The 18,466-nt window shown below is 44.2% G+C and overlaps 1 protein-coding gene across 1 annotated transcript in view; it reads right to left on the bottom strand.

The window, feature by feature from the left end:
- The window catches only part of LOC119455715 (beta-1,3-galactosyltransferase 5), a 238,683-nt gene that overhangs the window by 11,659 nt on the left and 208,558 nt on the right, over nucleotides 1–18,466 (bottom strand). The window contains exon 2 of the mRNA XM_049669223.1: nucleotides 11,110–11,247. Coding sequence (XP_049525180.1) covers nucleotides 11,110–11,241 — 132 coding nt within the window. The 5' untranslated portion in view covers nucleotides 11,242–11,247. The remainder of the gene's footprint in view (nucleotides 1–11,109; nucleotides 11,248–18,466) is intronic.

The following is an 18,466-nucleotide window of genomic DNA, read 5'->3' as shown; positions in this document are numbered from 1 at the left end:
CGCGCCTCGCCAAGAAAGTTTACATTGTTTTTTTTTTTATTTTATTCTTTCTCTCTCCTTTTTCTTCTCTCTCTCCTACTGTCCCTCTCTCGCTCTAATTTTCTCTTTCTCTCGCCCATAGCAAGTTGTGTTGCAATCGTCGGTACAATGCAACCATATGGTTCCCATAAATGCATGTTCTGCAAGCGTGGGTGTATAGCGCAGTCGTTATGACGCTCGCCTTCGGACCGTGGGTACCCGGGCTAGAATCCCGCCTCGCCACGGAAGTTCATTTCGTGTTATTTATTTCTTTATTTCTCGTGCTCTCAGTCTGCCTCTTTCTTTCTCTCTCTGCACGTCCTTTCTGATCAATGCTCGGCACGGTTCAACCTCGGCCTTAAACAGCTCCGCTGTTAATTTGTCAATGGCAAAAATTTGCAAGAAGCACTAGTGCCTTACGAGAGGCCATGAAATGCAAGGGCCTAGAGGCATATACTATACCAAACACTATACCAAATCACAGCGGCACCTTCTGGCGTGATGATGCACTGTGAATTTCTTGTGCTAATAACATGTAACACAACAAAGAAAACGGTTTTGCACCTAGAAACATTGCCGTATGAAGAGGGATGTGCTGCCGATATGCTAAAAGAAATTGCTTTTTTTCTTTCAGCTTCGACTTCCGGTCACTATACAGGAGGAAGCAGAGGACGGTCAGCCTCTCACCACATCTACCTTAAGTTGGAGGCTCATCACCAGTCAGCAAAATAGTGAGGGTGCCATTCGTGTGTCCTATCCTGAGTCGACAGAATAGGATATCAGGTTATCATGTTTTTGTTGTGGATGGCCAGGAACGTAACTGTTACGTAACCTTAATTACGTGAAACTTATTCGTTCCAGCGTTCCACAAACGTTGCCAGTGGCTTCTGAGTTTCTTTCGTATGAAAGGCTTCAGATCTGTAGCAGGGACAGCTGCGGTAGGATTTATACCTTGTGATGCAATCAATGTGGCAATTTGGTCAGCTGGCATATTATCCGCGACTCCCCTGTACCCAATCACCTAGCATAAAAAGTCATGCTGGTGAGAGACAGACGTTGTGCAAAGAACGGAATAAAGCTCACCAAGTACAGAATTTCCGCAGTGACATTAAGACTTTTGCGACGCTTAGAGAGTCTGCAAATATAATTGTTTTCTTTTTTTCGAAGTTTTAATGCCCTTATATGTTAGACAGCCGATGACGGTGCATAAACCTCAGCCATAAAGATACTTGTTTCCGGGTGCAGGACATTGGATTTCGAGAACGATGAACCGTTTGCTGCAAAGAACACGCCGGTACGCGACCTAAAAGCATCAGGGTAAATCCTGTGCACAAGTACTTTTGCTGAAGTTCTAGGAAATGTATTCGAATATGTGCCTTTAGAGCGTGTTTTGTTCCCTCTACGATCGATGTATCACATTTTATGAGCTGTTACGGCTACAATAACATGCCTTCACTGGTGCCATCAGGCTATACTCCAGGATTAGAACACCCATTTCCTCACAAAGCTCTCTTACGCGCACAGAGAATGGTTCTCGAGCTACAGGTCGATTATTAAACAGCTCAGCAGATGCCACGTCGTTTACGGAAAGGTAATAGAGATGTTCGAGGTTTACGTTCACTTTCAGAAAATAGATGAAACTGGAGTACAATCGCTGAAAATAGAGCGATCACTCGTTCGCTTCTACGTAGAGACTCTCTACAGGGCTTGTTCTGAAGGCGCTAGGAGCTGGCGATTTATACACTATGGTCCCGTAATCTAAGCGTGTTCGTGTGACGTTTTTGTAAAGGTTCATGAGGTACTTCCTCCCACTACCCCACATTGTTTCTGAAAGGATTTTAAGAATGTTGGTTGTTTCTAGGCATCTGTTCCGAAGGTAAATCAGGTGTGGAATCCAGGTTACCTTCATGTCTAAAATGATGCCTAAAAATTTGTGTGGTCAATTTACAGGTAAGTGTTGACATTGGAGCTCAGTATGGGGTATGAAACCAGGCGTATTTTCAAAAAGTGGCGCATGAGCTTTTCAAGAGATTCAGTTTAAATCCATTCTCCCGCGCCCATCTCGACACCTTGTTTAGGCCAAGTTGAATCATCAACATAAGTGGAATAAAACATACTTCGTAGAATAAATAAATGCAACGAATTCATTTTTAGAATAAAAAGGGTGCAACTAAGTGCTCCATACTGTGGTACCCCCAGTGTCCTGGAAAAATGGCCTGGACAGTGCATTGCCAACTCTAACACGGAACGTGTGGTTGTATAAATCACTTTATATTATGTTAAGCATGTTGCCACGTATACCCATTTCCGAGAGATCTCGCAAAATTCCGCAGCACTAGGTGGTGTCATAAGCCTTTTCTATATCCAGGAACACCGAAAGTAAGAACTGTTTGTGAACAAAAGCTTCACGGATGTATGCCTCAACCCGAACGAGGTGGTCAGTTGTGGATCGGGCTTCTCTAAACCCACATTGCTAAGGGTCAAGCAAATTTGATTCGAGGAAGTGTAATTGCCGGCGAGTAGTAGTTTTCTTTTTCAGATAGCTTACAGAGGCAGCTTGTTAGCGCTATACAGACTGGAAACGTGTCACAGAAGATGGATACTTACCCTGTTGAGATATAGCGACTATAATAGTCTCTTATCATGCTACTAGAATGTATCATGTTGCCCAGATGCGTCGAAAAGGGACAACAGAGCCATTTGTGTATTAGAGTGAAGGTGTTTTATGATTAGGTACATAATTCGATGAGTTCCCCGAGCACACCTCACACAGATGTTCAAAGCAGCTCTGCGCTCGGCTACAACAAAAGAATGATTGTATTGTTAACTTTTATTTCACTTGCGATTGAAATACCTTACTGTCTGCTACATTATTGTGCTTCAGGAAAGCTTTGGAGTAATGTTCTGAACCAGAAACACGCTCGAAGTGCTCTCTAAGGGCATTGGCCTGGCCTTTAAGACTGTTGCCTTGATCATCGACCAACGGCGAATGGTAAGAGGGCCAACCTAATAATTTTGTTATTCTGTTCCATACTATTGTTCTTTGCGTATATAAATTAAGCCCCGAGTTTCGCTTTGACGTTGTTTTCAGTGTTCCTGACAAACTGCACCGGAGTTGCCAAGCGGTGGCCAAAGAATTTAGCAAATTGAAGAAAAAGTGTGTCTGCGCTGTACAAGGACACGCCAAGTTCGTAAGACGTAAACTAGAGGTAGTGTACATGTTGCCATTGACTTGCGGCCACGTTTACATAGGCGAGACCAGATGGTGTGTTAATACCAGTATAAAAGAACATCGACAATCACTTGACAAATATAGCCACTCACATTTAGCTAACCACTGCAAGAGCTGTCATTGTGAACCTGATTCTTGGGCTACTATGATTGTGTTTGCTCATAAAAACAAACACACAAAATAACCGAGGCCTTCCATATCAAAAAGCGTGCAGATATGAGCCTAAGTTAGCCACCTGTATTACTAACTGACAAGGTATTCGCATTTTTGAGCGCCACGTGAATTCTTTGCATATGTCGAAGCTCTCGGTTTTTATATTTTTTTAATTTTGATTCTGAACACTCTGCACACGCTCACTGTAGTTCGCCTTGATATATATATATATATAGATAACTTCCTGCTTGTGTGTTAACTTTACCTGGTGCCCTTGTTTGGTGTGTACTCGCTGCAGTATCGCAATGAACGTATTGAGACGTGTAGACCATCTGCCTTTTAAAGCGAAACTTGTATTGCCTCACAAGTGTCGGCGGTGGTGGTGGGGGTGATGGTGGTGGTGTCACGCTACTACCCTTTGGAAAACTTGTCGAAAACGCGCGTCTCGTACACTTGGTATATACCAAAATTGGCATGGAAGGGTACGAATGTATGACTAATTTTACTGATAGGTTATGACATTCAATAACATCACATGCTCGACCGTTACGTCACGATTAACAATAATAAAATCACGTGTGGCGCATAACCGCATTGGATATGCGGGTATGAGCCAGGGACCTGAGGGTACGAGCCAGGAACAAGAAAGAAAGAAAGAGATAAGGAATGAAAGAAATCACGTGTGGCTCGTACCGGGGCCGCACATTTCAGCTCCGCTGGTTTACCATCTGTACGGGGTGCATGGGAGGCTCGTCGCCGACGTGCCGTTTCTAGGGTGAGAGCGTCCGAAGTCCAGGCGAAACGTCAACAAGGCGCCGCCGACCCTGAGTTTAAGGCAAACGAAGCGGAACGCCTGCGACAGCGTCGTCTTGCCACAAGCTTCGCTTACCCCCCTTTTCTCGACAGGGGAAGGGCTCTGAATGTTTTTTTTTTGTGACCATTTCCCCCCCTGCTATTAAGTGTTAAACTTATCACTCAGCGAAAGACTCGCCTGCATGTATTCGATTTTTCCCGAATGTTGTCACCGATTCTATCGCGAGACAACCTTGTCTAATCAGATGTGTGACGCGAACAGTGATGTACATTCTAGAACGTACGCGAGTGCCAGTAATTGCACTGGAAAGTACGATGAGTCATGTATACATAAACGTGCCTGACCCCATAGATCAGATTTCGGCGACCGATGACCTTGTTTGCCTCTATCGTTGTGCTTTGAATGTCGCTTGCTTCTCTGGGGACAAGCTCTCCAAATGAAGTGTTGAAATCGAAAATCACAGTTGTGGGTACCCGTGTGCTTCTTTAGCTAACTCACTGCAACGTGGCAATACAGTCAACATATGCTAAACGTAAAAAACGAACGTCGTCTTATGACCCTGGCCATGAGAACGAATATACACAGCATTTACTTCTAAAATATCTTCACCATGATACTCCAAGAGACCGACTGAAATCGTCAATGGCAAGAGATAACATATCATTGAGTTTAGAGATTCCCTTTGTAATGTGTCGTGCAGACGGGTATGGATAAGAGTGCACTTTAAATACATATGCATTATGTATACAGGGTGTCCCAGGTAAAAGTAACCAATGTTTTAAAAACGACGGAGTGGGCTAGTGGGCTGAAACGAACTCAGTGGTGTTGAGGATCGCGCGAGCTAGTCTGTGGTATTTTTTTCTTAGTTTTGCAAAGTCAATTAATTCATATAAACTAACGGCCTAACTTTGTAAATGTTGGGTTCCGCAAGAAGCTTAAATTATGGGGCTTTTACGTGCCAAAACCACGATCTGATTATGAGGCAAGCCGTAGTGGGGGACTCCGGAACTTTGGGCCACCTGGGGTTCTTTAACGTGCACCTAAATCTAAGCACATGGGTGTTTTCGAATTTCGCCCTCATTGAAATGTGCAAAATGCGCATTGGTGAAGCTTCTTGTACTTGCCTTTAAAGAAAACCAGCGAAATACAAACACAAGCGGTTGGTATCGCCACTACTTCGGCGCCTCCAGACTCATGAATTGAAAATTCTTTTTCAATTGTGCAGCTGCATGCTTTTTATGATTCTGAAGATGTAAGAAATGCGGGGAAATTGAGGTTCAAAGCAACAAAATTAATTGGAGCCTGAAAGGGTTAGTAATGTATTTACAGAAGCTTTAATTATCTGACACTCTTGACACTTTCAACACAAATGACGCATGAGAAGCTCCCTATTCGGTCAAGTTTCAACTTTGTAGTGCGTTGAGTCCTTTCAAGACATTGCTGAAACTTCCTGCCGGGCTTGTAATCGAAGCTATTAAAATTCTGTAATGATTGTATAAGTAATTTATACAAAGCGTGTGAATAATCTCAGACTGCAAAATCCTGATGTACGTCGCCCATAACACGGCCTTGCATTTACTGCAAATAAAGAATTACTGCTATGTTTTAGTTCTCACAGGACAAAGAGAAAACTTTGTAAGGGTTTATATAACGTCTCCAAACACTGCAGAAAACGGTGGTCTGGCAATGCTTATTTAGCTACTAAGTGACAATCCCGGATCAACGTTTGCCTGCACAACGAGAAAACTTTGTAAGGGTTTATATAACGTCTCCAAACACGCAGAAAACGGTGGTCTGGCAATGCTTATTTAGCTACTAAGTGACACTCCCGTATCAATGTTTGCCTGCATATAACCCTTAGCATGTCCCTCATTGCCACTAAATATAAACCTAGTGAATTATCTAGTTATTTTTCTCTACACCATTAGAAGTGGAATATAACGTCTTCTAGCACTTCTAACCATGCACAGATGCTTCACTGTAAAAAATAAAAAATTAAAATAAGTTAGCCATATCATTAGTTTACAACGCTTAACTCCCGGATCACTAGTTCGAAGCCACAAGCGAGTGTTGCTTCCTTATGACGCCAAAAATTGCTTTAGCGACACACTTACCCATACGAGCAATGTGAAAGGAAATAAAAAAACGCTTTCAAAGCATCATAGTGGCCAAAAAAACATTGTGAGCGCAAAAGTGTTCAACGACACTACATGTTACGCAGGGAGAGCTACCTGCTGCATGTTAAAATGTCACATTCAGATTCACACATCACCACTAGTTGTTTCTTTAAAACAAATTGGGTGTTTCCACTCACATTGCTCGCGATTATAGGTGGCTTAGATTTTTGGTCGATACAGGATGTGCGTGACAGGAAGGTGCGTGAATGTACGCTTGCGTGAGCATGAATTGCCAATTAGGAATAAAGCGAATGGGCACTTTCCTGTGCACTGCTTGGCGTGCCCGTGTAAGCCGATCACAAAAAAAGTAAACATTTTGTGTCGCTGCCGTGATAGCCGAGCGAGAGAGCTACTCGAGGTGTACCATATAAGAAAGAAGGGACATGATTGTGCGAGCGACACCTAAGATTATCTGCACAACAGTGAGATGAAGTTTATTGATGAGCGTAGGTAGGTTGCGTTTTCCACAAACAAATTTTTTTTCTTGTTTTATTTTTCCGCGCACGCGCAGTGGTGTATGTCTGTGATGTAATTATATGTGGTATTTCTGGAATAACCATTAGTTGCAAGTCTGCGCCTGTCCTTGATCCATGCTGTCTCTGTGGTCCGTTTGTTCGCGCAGTTAAACAATATCCGTTGAATGCCCCTTTGACAACTCTTTACGTCTTTTTGTTCTTGTTCTTTTTTGAAGTTCTGCAAGAGTGTGCTGAACTAGGCTGGTTGGTGCATTCATAGAAGGCAATTTAATAAAGCTTTATACAGGACGAAGTAGAGGCGACAGACTCGGTGGGTGTCGTCATTAATTCGCCGCGTCTGCAGCGCCGTTAGATTACCTTTTATGAAGTTATGTTTAAAACAGTGGGCTCAGCCAAGTCGGTTCAGCCAATATATATGGAAATCTTCGATTTCGGTTCTAATACATTCTCTTATCGGGTGGGATGACGTTTTTGCACTTTCTAATGATCAGTACAATACTGAATTTGTGACTACTGCGTTACGTTCCTTTTCGATTAAGTCGTCACCTCTCCTCACATCTTGTTGTCACCTTTACCCCTCCTCCTGCTCCCGATGCAGAATAGCTGGCTAGAGCGTGCTATAGCTCTGGTCGAGTTGTCTAGTCTCCTTCAAGAAAAATCTCTCTCTCTTAACCTATCCTTCCTACCGAGTGTATACATGGCTTCATCTCGTAGAAAAGATAGACGATCAAATTTTTATTGTAAAGTTATTTCTTGGCTTAAGTACTCTAGGATGGCTCGTTTCCTCTTTCCCACCCCAAGAAGAAAAAAGAAAACAAGAAATATTTTCAACCTTTATGAAAAACTGGAGATAACGTTCAGAGGACAGAAAGATCGCATAGAAAGCGGAGATGATATTTTCGCAGACACGTGCTGCTAGTGCGCCAGTGCGTTTTTGCTCTCTTCTTGTGTTTTTTTTTTACTTCAGTACCACCTGCCACGAATACGAGGCTTCATCATTGACGGGAATATGTATGTTGCTGGAACCGCTTATCCCATCTGCAATGGCGAAAAAAAAAAGCACAGTGCTTTACTGGGGTGTGTCAATTCGTTTGTGTTTTGCAAGAGCTATCTCTGACTTTCCCAGAACATCTGTTTCACGCAACATGTCTGCACTTCTCTGTCTCCTACAATGCAAATGTGACTCACCGCAACGAAAAGCATAGAGACTAACGCTAACGCATAACGCTGGTGCTTAAAAATTATATGTATATAGTGTTCAACGTCCCGAGACTGCGCAACGAATAATGAGGGACGCGGTATAGTGGATGGCATCGGAATAATTTGGCCAGCGTGCACCCAATTTTTAACGTGCACCTAAAGTACACTACACGAGGGATTTTGCATTCCGCACCCCTAGAGCGTTGCAACTATGTCGGTTATCGAACCTGTGATCTTCTGTTTAGCCGTGAAACATCATACGTATAAACTGAACTTCCATGGTGGATGAACACTGTTTCATCGCAGCGCTGTACGTTAAGCGTGTTACGATGCGTCAGCCCATGTAGTAGCTTATTATGTGGCAAACGCTCGCTCGCACGCATGCACGCACACACAGACACACACATACACACACGAAAGAAAGAGAAAGAAAGAGAAAGAAATAGGAAGAAATAAAGAGAGAAAGGAAGAAAGAAAGAACTCTCAGGCCTTTAAAGTACGAACAACAAAGCTTTTGAGTGGTTCATCTTTGCTTATTTGGACTTTAAAGTATCAATGCAGCACACCAACTGTGGGAAGCGACCATGCGGATCAACTTTCAGCAACTGGGGTACACAGAGAGCGTGGTACAGGCGCCTTTGTGTATTCCGCCCTCATCAGAATGTAGCCTCGGGGCCCTATGATTGAACCTGGGACAGCCTGATCAGAAGCAGAACGCCGTAGCCACTGAGTCACTGCGACAGGTGAGATTCCCTTCAGTACTAAAAACTGTAATGAGGATTTCCTATCATGCTCTGTGCGTCGGGTTCTCTGTGACATATTTGGTCCCACAGTTAAAGAGTCATGAATACGCTTTAGTCTGCATGTTGCTCTATCTGCGCTTAGATAAAAAAAACGGCGCATATTTTGTCAGTGCCATGCTACAGTTGCACCAAATATATATATATATATATATATATATTAGTGGTTAAAATATATATGCAGGTGAGTTTCACAGAAAAAACAGCATTGCGAAAAAAAGGAAGGAGAAAGAGAGGATAACCGATCTCTGATAGAACTCCTGGGGCTTATGACGTAAGGCAACAACGAGGCTATGAGAGTCGATGGCTCCAGGCAATCTTTAACCGCAAAAAGAAAAACACGAGCGTTTTTGAACTCAACTTACAATCAGGTGCAGTATGGAATCGAACCTGTGCCCTCGCTCTCGGTAGCAGAACTGCATCCATGGCCACTGAGCCCCCACGACGCGTAATAACAGATCTATGGAAATGTCAGTGTTACGCAATAATGTACAGCGAATATAATTTTAACCCACGGCCGCAGCAATTCTGCCAAATCAGTCGCAACCTTGTGCAAACACGTGCAAACTAGAGCAAATGTTTACCTATGGTCCTGTGGCAATCATTTGTTGGTGAATGACTGCTGGATGTCTAGTACGATTTAACGTAAACAGGCTCAACCGCTGCTCGTCCTCGTGCATAGCTAGGTGAAAATAATTTTTAGTGAACAATTAGGAGCAGCTTAAAGCCCCAAAACAACTTCCCGTGACAGAACACACCTGTACGCTAATATAGGTCAAATGTTATACGCTTGTTCAGGCAGTGAAGCAGGCTGGTCGCGAAGGCAGTAGTGCCGAGTGGATGTCGAAGGCAGTCGACGATTTTGGTACGCACGCACGGAGAACCCGGAAATTGTAATATGAACCAGTACAGGAACTTTATCATAAGGGTTCATCATACTAACGTACACTTATTCATGTTAGGTATTGAAAGTTGTGGTCGTTCACATTCGTGAAGAGCGTAAGAAACCCATCTTCAGTTACGTCAACATTAAGATACTTAACTAATTCTTGCTTGTTCGCTCAGTGTCCGCGAGAACCACATAAATAAACCGCAAATATTGAAGTAGAACACTTGATGACAAAAATAGGGTACGGCATCCCCGTTTAATGCAAAGAATGAAGCCGAATGTTCGCTTTACTTTTAAACAGGCACTATTATGTCTGACGAAAAGCTAAACGTGTTGCTTTACCTCAGGGCTGCAAACGGGTGTTCGAAATCGCTTTCGGATGGCGTTAGCAAATCAGCAAACTACACATTAGTTTTGAATGGTGATATTTTTCGTGAAATAGGGAGTCCCTATCGACATTGTAGTATCTGGAATTATGCTAGGACATACCAGTAGTGGCTGTAGCATTCAGGCTAAGGGCTACAATTTTTGTATTTCACACCTGTATACAAATATGTAACTGTCATTTATAAACAGTCGGCCGCGATATGTCACTGAAGGCAGACATCAGGTAAGTTAAATAATGCTGCATTGACGACGCTGGAGCAGTAGTTTCACTGACGAACCAGCCCCAGTGACTTTACGTCTTGGTGCACCTATGTGCCTATAGGGTATTTAATTTTAAACTTTAACGCCCCGAACATGGAAGAGTTTGCAGTGAGTGTCGTGGTATATAGCGGAGGACTCTCGATTAATTTTCATTATTTGTGGTTCTTTAGCGTGCACCCAAGGCATGTCACGCGAGCGTTCTTACGTTTCGCTCGCATCGCAATGCAGTCTCGGCTTTCGGGAATCGAACGCGCGACATCGCGATACTCAGTCGTAGAACGTCAGAGACACTGAGGACACAGTGAAGGCTTCACCGTTATACATGCGGTAGAGATTAACGAATCAAAACTGCTCTCATAACTTTTTACACTTATTGTTTATATACAGTAAGTCTACCACTCGTGTGGTTAGAAGACACCGGGCCGCCCAGATATGTACGCAATACGTTCAAGTAACTTGTAATCAATTGAATGTTTAGTCGTTTGGTAAATTAAATTTTTTTTTCAGCGGTAACGTTGATGGGAAACACGTTCCTAAGGTGGCAGCCAGTTGGAATTTGTATTATCGAGGTCACAATATTTAGCAAAGGCATTTAGCGAACATTGCTGCAAGTGTGCATGCTTCCTGTGTCACTCAGGGTAGATGGGCTAGATTGTTTTGCGGAGTTACTTGAGATGAAAGGAATAACTGAGCTATACTCACAATGTAATTTTTGGGTTGAGCCGCGTTCTTGAGCCGGCACCACCTTTGTTTCTGCACCACAACGGCGGAAGTCGTGGCTGGACTTCGCCGTTCCTGTTGGTATCTCTCCGCGTAGTGGTCTGTTTCAACCATGTTACCCTTAAGATGAAAGATTGCAAATATAATTTTACAATTTTGTGTCCATAGTTTCTATCATTTATTTCATTTTTTTTTACCTCATGTTAGACAAATGAAGTTGCAAGTGCTATGCGCACCTATAAAAAAATCCGTATGGCCCTTTTGCCCTGTGTCTATAATCAGGTCGGACAAAGCTGTAACCTGTATCACCCCCCCCCCCCCCCCTTCCCGTATGATTCTATATCAACCAATATGACCATATAGTATTAGGTTACGGGGGATATGGGTATTTACAATGAGGGCAGCCTAGAATTCTAGAATAGGTTATGCATTAAATGATCCTCATTTGGAACGGCCTATCACAAAGCTAACCAGCTTGAAAGATTAGAAAAGGCTTAACTAAGGCAAAGTTTGAAGAACGAGCGTTTCAGAAGGGCGGTCCCATTTTTTACAAGGTTTGATGTGGTTCCTAATATGCTGAAAGATTGTATTGCTAATTAGATAATAATAATGTATTACTAATACACGCAACAGTAATTTTGCGTGTATTCGCGGGCTTCTTTCACGCTCGGAAAACACTTTTATGTACCACGTATTGAGAAACAGAAAGCTGTATCGGGAGTTCTTCATGTTGCTCTACAATTTTATCATTCACACTTTTCATCTAAATATAATATTTGAGACGGTAAATAATTATTTAAGACTAATTATATAATTAGGTGGAATGGAAAAAATATTCTGAGTATCTCCAAGCGACTGCAAAACATATTACCTTGGTTTTGTCCAGCTGCGTGGCATTTGCATATTTTAAAAGTATGGCTCAAGTTACGTGGGACACCCTGTATATACTTTTACTTTTAATTATACGCTCCAATTCATAGTATATTTTGCTGGTAAACAATCATTCTGCGTAATGCATGCGGCCGTCATTCTAGCGACTCTATGACAGACGAAAAACTCGGTATTGCTAGACAGCTTTCTGGAAGATCCGGCCTGTTATTATCTGCCTTTTTTATATAACTGCAGTGCGCGTGCCTTGATTTCATTTTAAAAAGTCCAAAAATGAGACTGATAATCGCATAAACAGGGCGCCACTGAACCATGTCTTGTCGATACGACACGACATAGAAAGACACTTGCAAAAAAACCGACTCATTCGTTGTTCGTGAGCATAAAACACCGGCAAGGTACACACCTGAGAACGGGAGAAGGCGACGGTTCCGTGTGCATAAGTGACCACGCGGTCTTGCCACTACAGCCGACCGTTGAGGAAGCACAAGTCGTAACCCGCCGATAGTGTTTCGTGCCGCAGCTGGACACTGGGCCATAAACACTTTCGCGATAAAATGCGTCTTGGACGCGCCCGTTAATTAATGAGACAACGTCAACTCAACTGGTCACGAAAACTGGTCACGACAAGGTTGTCGCGTGCCGACGTAGAGCCGGCATCTTAAAAGACATTTCATATGGCTTCCTACCCTTGGTGATTGCATGTGGAGGGACGAAGCGCAACGACTTAAAAAATGAACAGCGACTCTGGCAAGTTAGAATGCAACCTAATTAGATCGCATGATATATGATTAAGTTGTATGCCGTCTATCAGCTGCTGCGACAATCTCAGACCTGTCATTATGAGCAGCCATTTGCTCCTACAAACGTTATACAAGAGGCTGCATTACATTCAAAGCACGATATACTTACCTAGTTCCTGCCAAGCTCTAACAGTTAAGAGGTATTTCTAACTTCGACAGACTTTGCAGAGCCTTGACGACGTAGCCAAACGCTAATGTACGTATATTACTAACCAATAAGCCCCAAAGAGAGGAAAGCTCCGACTACTGTTGTCCCACCCGGACTCACCCACTAGACCCGTAATCGTGTGTGAGAGCAAGAGACAGACAATCCTCATCCCATACCGAGCTAAACCCTCTCCATTTTGAGACGGGCATTGTATAAAATGTGGCAAGCATTGATAGTATACTCTGCTTGCGTATTCGCATGGCTGCGCACACGGCATAGTGTGGAAGTGAAAGCATGGAGGCCCGTCTCGTGCAGATAGCACAACCGCGGCTTGTGAAATGTATTGTTCACGAGCCATCGCTCATTGACGTCTGGTATATATTTTATTATTATTCGCATGGACTGTACATGTGTGTACAACTGAAATTCCGTGTATATATATAAGCGTGGAGGCCCGTTTCATGCAGATACAACAACAGCGATTTGTCAAACGCATTGTGCATGAGCCATCGCTCATGGACGTGTTGGTCAGTTCCTGACTTCCCAGAGTGAGTATTCAGGGGCCGCATTTGTTCCAGGGCACGTAAAAAGTATATACGGGCATCTGCTGTGGATGCGGGAGGAGAGGATCACTTCGGACGTTGCACATTGTGTTGGAATCATTGGCGCTAGGTGCGCGTGATGGCTGGTGTAAGGGTAGCCCCTACCGATGTCTCCGGAGAGAGGGAGACTTCCTCCTACCTGAGAAAGATTGTGGGGAAGCAAGCAGATACGCAGAAGCACGAGGACGCGCGTTTTCTGCAGGGGGAGAGATTTGCAAGAAGTAAGGATGGAGCAGAGGTCAGAAGGAAGGGAAACACTGACACACACCTCTGTTCATGTTCTTTTCCTGTCACCAACTAAAAAATGTTAAAATTATCGCCCGTCGCAAGACGCGCCAATATGTATCAGAACATTCTCGATAGTTGCAGCCGATTATACCTATTTCAATGTTGTCGCCGAACCTTGAGGGGTTACAGGTTTCGAGAAAAAAAATGAGCCTTCCGGTTCTCAAACTTATTGTTGTGGCTCTGACTATACCTCCTGACCCAGTTAACTGTGATGAATTGTTAAGCCTATGAGTTCATTCATAAATCAGCAGCGTTGCGGTCACTTGTTTAAAGCTAACGCTAAAACGGAAGTAAAGCCTTAAACAACACCAATAAAGTGAAAAAAGGAGCTTTCAGAAGTGATTACAGTTGTGCACCCCCTGAATACAAAAATCGCCGTTAAAGAAGCCGTAAATCACCGTAAGTCACTTTACTGTAGCAAAAACAGCAGCGCCGGAGGGAAACAACGCTGAGTGCCAAATACGCTCGGAATGGTGAAGACGGTCATGACGTCATCCGGGGTAGCGACAAGGCGTCTGATTCGAATGCGGCGCAGAACCCCCTGCGCTGTCTCTTGTGCAATCCTGAAAGCAATACACTTTGTCGTGAAAGAGAGGTTTCTACTTCGTCTGGAGCTTGTTTCTATCCGGGAACCGTGATCGGTGAACCGTGAAATTAGTGCAGTGCAGTAAAGCGTGTTGGTGCCGGAAATAGCGGAGCAGTAGGCCAATTCGCTCTTTGGAAATGCCAATTGCAGCTATTTTCTTGAGGGTAAAGTGAGTCCTATGTGTTCTGCTGGCAAAAGAGAGGCCTCAATTGTCCACATGGAGATGTAGCTAGCATTTCCGTGCACTGACACGACAGCTCACCACATGATAGATCCTGCGACAGGACTCATCGACTAAGGTTGCACTTCGGGCTTGTTGGTACTTCATGTTGAAGTCCTTAGGCGTAGCGCACCTAACGTAAGACAAAAAATTACGCCATCTCCCGCTAAAGGGAACCATGTGTGGATGCGAAGCAGCGGGGAGATGGTTAGCTTGAGCGGGAGATGGTTTCGCGGCAGCGGCCCAAGCGCTCATCGCGGCGCTGCACAGGAGAGAGAATGAGGCTCGCGCGCTCCGTCATTTTAATACCGTGGAACTACCGTGGCGCCCCCAGCGGAGTATGCAGCTGTCGCACCACCTGTCGTGCGCGCCGCTCCGGATTCCTAGAGGAGAGAAAGGGAGGAGCGTAGGAAAGGAAAGAGAGGGGGAGGGGACGTGCATGCGCTGTGGGGGTGTGGCACGCGGGCGCTGCTCCATAGAGGATTCCTAGAGGAGAGAAAGGGGAGCATAGGAGAGGACAGAGAGGGGGAGGGGACACGCATGCGCTGTGGGAGTGTGGCACGCGGGCGCCGCTCCGTACAGGATTCTTAGAGGAGAGAAAGGGGGAAGAGACGCGCATGCGCTGTGGTGGTGTGGGACGCGGGACGGACGGACAGAGCCGCCGGCAAGAAATGCTTCGCATTTAAAAAGCGACACATGTGTTTAGTAGGACTCTTCGAGTGCGCGCACCTTTAAGTGTAGTTATAATCGTTCTTATTTTGGAGATCCATCAAAGAAACATGATTTTCGGAGTCAAATAATCTTATTTCAAAGTGGTCAGGTCATCGCCGTATCATTGTGTAAAAAGCATGTCACTAGTGAAACCAGTGCGTCTGTTTTCAAGCGAAGCTTCCTTTGTATACCACTCCATGATTTCGCCTGGGTCGATTGATCTGTCGGTCGTCGGTCGCTGGTCGGGCTCTCCGCCGAGTAGATTCCCCTCACTAAAAAACAACAGCAATGTAAAGGGTGTCCTGCAACGGGATTTGAACATCGGCCCCCCAGCGCAGCAGCCTGTTGCTCTAACGATAAGGTGAAAAATAGTTTTTTTTTTAATTTCGGGATCATCCAACGTTACAATAAACACCACCACATTTTTGCTTTCCAAAGCTCCATAAAGGATACTGAATACATTGTCATCTGGCAGACGTTTGTTGAGTTTGTCATTTCGAAATTCTTTCAGGGCTCTCCGGGGTTCCACCCTGGACAGCCAATCAGGCAAACATTCCTGCGCCTCTGTCACTTCCACAAACTTAACAATGCTCTAGCGAAACCGCAGGCACGCTAGCCTCCTGTCAGGGTCAAAGTGAAAACCAGCCATGCTGTCACACCATAAACAGTGGTGGCCTGTTAACATAACTAGATGGTAAGGAATGCCGTCTTCATATTGTATGTCGAGATATTAAATTTATTGTGATTCTAACGGTTGCTGTTTCTTAACTGTTCTTTGTAAGTGTTCCAAAAGTACACTCCCTTCTAGCAGTGCAGAAAAAACACGATCCATTGTCTCTGTTTCTTTCTGTCTTTGTATATAATACAATGAATAAGACCCCACGGTGAATAAAGCCTGTATTCTTCCAAAAATACCCGCGCAGTCAGGGTTCTCGTATGAAGCTGAAAAAAAAAAAGGTTTTCGCACCTGCTTGAACCTGCATCTTCGTTATTTGTTGTGTATTAACTGATCACTGATTTACTCTCTTCAGGTCAATATTTTCCATGGCCTCCAATGTACATAGCTCTTTCTAATGGTACAACAATATTTGTAATATAGCTCTACCGGTACGATTAGGCCCCAATAGAACGTATACTGCTCTCATGCCAACGCCAACTATCTCTTTCATATGGTCGCCACGTGTTTATTGCGATGAGGATTTGCATGCTATTGCACATGTCCACAACGGGGGATCCGCCAAGAAGCAGCCGATATATTTAAGGTAAATAAAAATAAACGAGGTAGTACAAGGTAATATAACATCTGTCACATTGTGTAGCTCAGGTATGCGAGAACACATGCACGGGCCAGCTTCCCTGCGCCATAGACGCAGGAGGAATGGAACTAGGCAAATTTATGGCATTTCATTAACCGCTTAACGAAAGCTTCGCTCCATATAAATTTCAAGATGCGCGTGGGACCTGAATTTTTTTCAGCCATTGTTGTTCATCCCGAAGGTGGCGGCATGAAGTTGGATCGGAGCAAGTCTCGACAATGGGACATTTTTTTGCTGCTTGATAAAAATTTCCTATTGCTTCAAATCTGCCAACAGCAAAATGAAGTCTAAGCATATGACTTGGACTTCAAGTTCAAGTTTTCCTAGCCTTGTGATAGCCGAAGCGAAGGAGCCACCGGTTCTTGTACTGTACGCACACAGGAAACCTCTCGTTATTTTAAACGGATGTCAGTCAGCCACTGCCCCACAAGCTTATTCAGAGACTGTGGAAACGCCTGCGACGCAGTGCGAGTGTTGCTACATTTCATTTCGAAACAATAATACCATCCACGTCCGGGCTTGACCAATCCTCCTGGGCAGCTAATTATCCCTACTGTGACGCTGCAAGCTCAATGTCTTGGAAGGAAGTCACCAAAGCAGTTCTAAAGGCCAAATTACTACTTGTATTACACACGAGCAAGTTTACAGGAGGGCTCCACTTTTGTATTTTCAGATGCATCGCCAACAAAGCCTAGTTAAACAGCTGCTTTTTTTGCATTACAGCGCGTGAAGACGGAAGCGTAATAGGTTGCCATACAAGACGTCATCTATAGTGGCAGAGCTATGAGGCATTCTTCAAGCTGTAAAATTTGTTGCCGGAAGTGCGTGTAGTGGAAAATGGTAACTTTCCCTGATTAAAAACAGCACTTGAGACACTAATGCATTTTGTCTCCAATGGGACTTTTTCTCACTATCTTAAGAATATACTAAAACATAAACTCTTGTGGCCTATTGTGGTACTCAGATCAATTTACAATTGATACCCAGTCATATTGGTATAGTTGGAAATGATGTAGCAGATTAACTGCCAGCTGAGACACATACTTTAGAATCATCCACACCTGTTGCATTCCCGCCATCGGATGCTAAGAGTCTCCTTTGTGGCCTGCGATCCGAGTTATGCTGGATGACATGGTTTGATAACCGTGCGATGTCGTCGTTACTCTATAAGAGTAACTCTCTGCCTCGCTCTTCTGTACTCCTCAACACTAACCACACACTATATAGACACGCCCCTACATTACTTACGCATCGAGGTAATCCATTCACACTACTTCTTGCATCGTAGAAAGAAAATAACATGCGAAATAACAATAATGCCAGATAACAATAGCTGCCTTCCGCGCTCCCACGAGTGGGCGATCTTCTCTGGAGAATATTCTCTGGAAATGCACGCAAATAACGCCGCTTTATATATTTGCACACTGCGATTCATTGCTCGATCCCTTGCGTCGGGCCTCGCCGCCGCTCTCCGAAGAAACCTTTGTCCTCTGTGACAGGTGGCATTGGGCATATAAGCCCTCTGGAGCCACCAGCGATAAACCCCCGCAACAACACAAACCGCGAATACCACCGCGGCCTGGCCGTTGCCGTCGCCGGCCACACCTGCGTCCACGGGGCTTGGTATATACACTGGCAGCTTTTTTCTAAGGTATCGCTACATTTTTCTAGATGTTTGCGCGATTAACCATGGGTCGGAAACGACTTAATAGGTGTCCCATAGGAAGTAAAGAGAAAACATGTCCAACAGACCGAACGTCTCACAGTACAAACCCAC

The sequence above is a fragment of the Dermacentor silvarum genome, chromosome 6 (genome assembly GCF_013339745.2).
Source record: "Dermacentor silvarum isolate Dsil-2018 chromosome 6, BIME_Dsil_1.4, whole genome shotgun sequence".
Classification (NCBI taxonomy): domain Eukaryota; kingdom Metazoa; phylum Arthropoda; class Arachnida; order Ixodida; family Ixodidae; genus Dermacentor; species Dermacentor silvarum.
The sequence above is the reverse complement of the archived record's forward strand: the minus strand, read 5'-3'. Positions and strand labels throughout refer to the sequence as shown.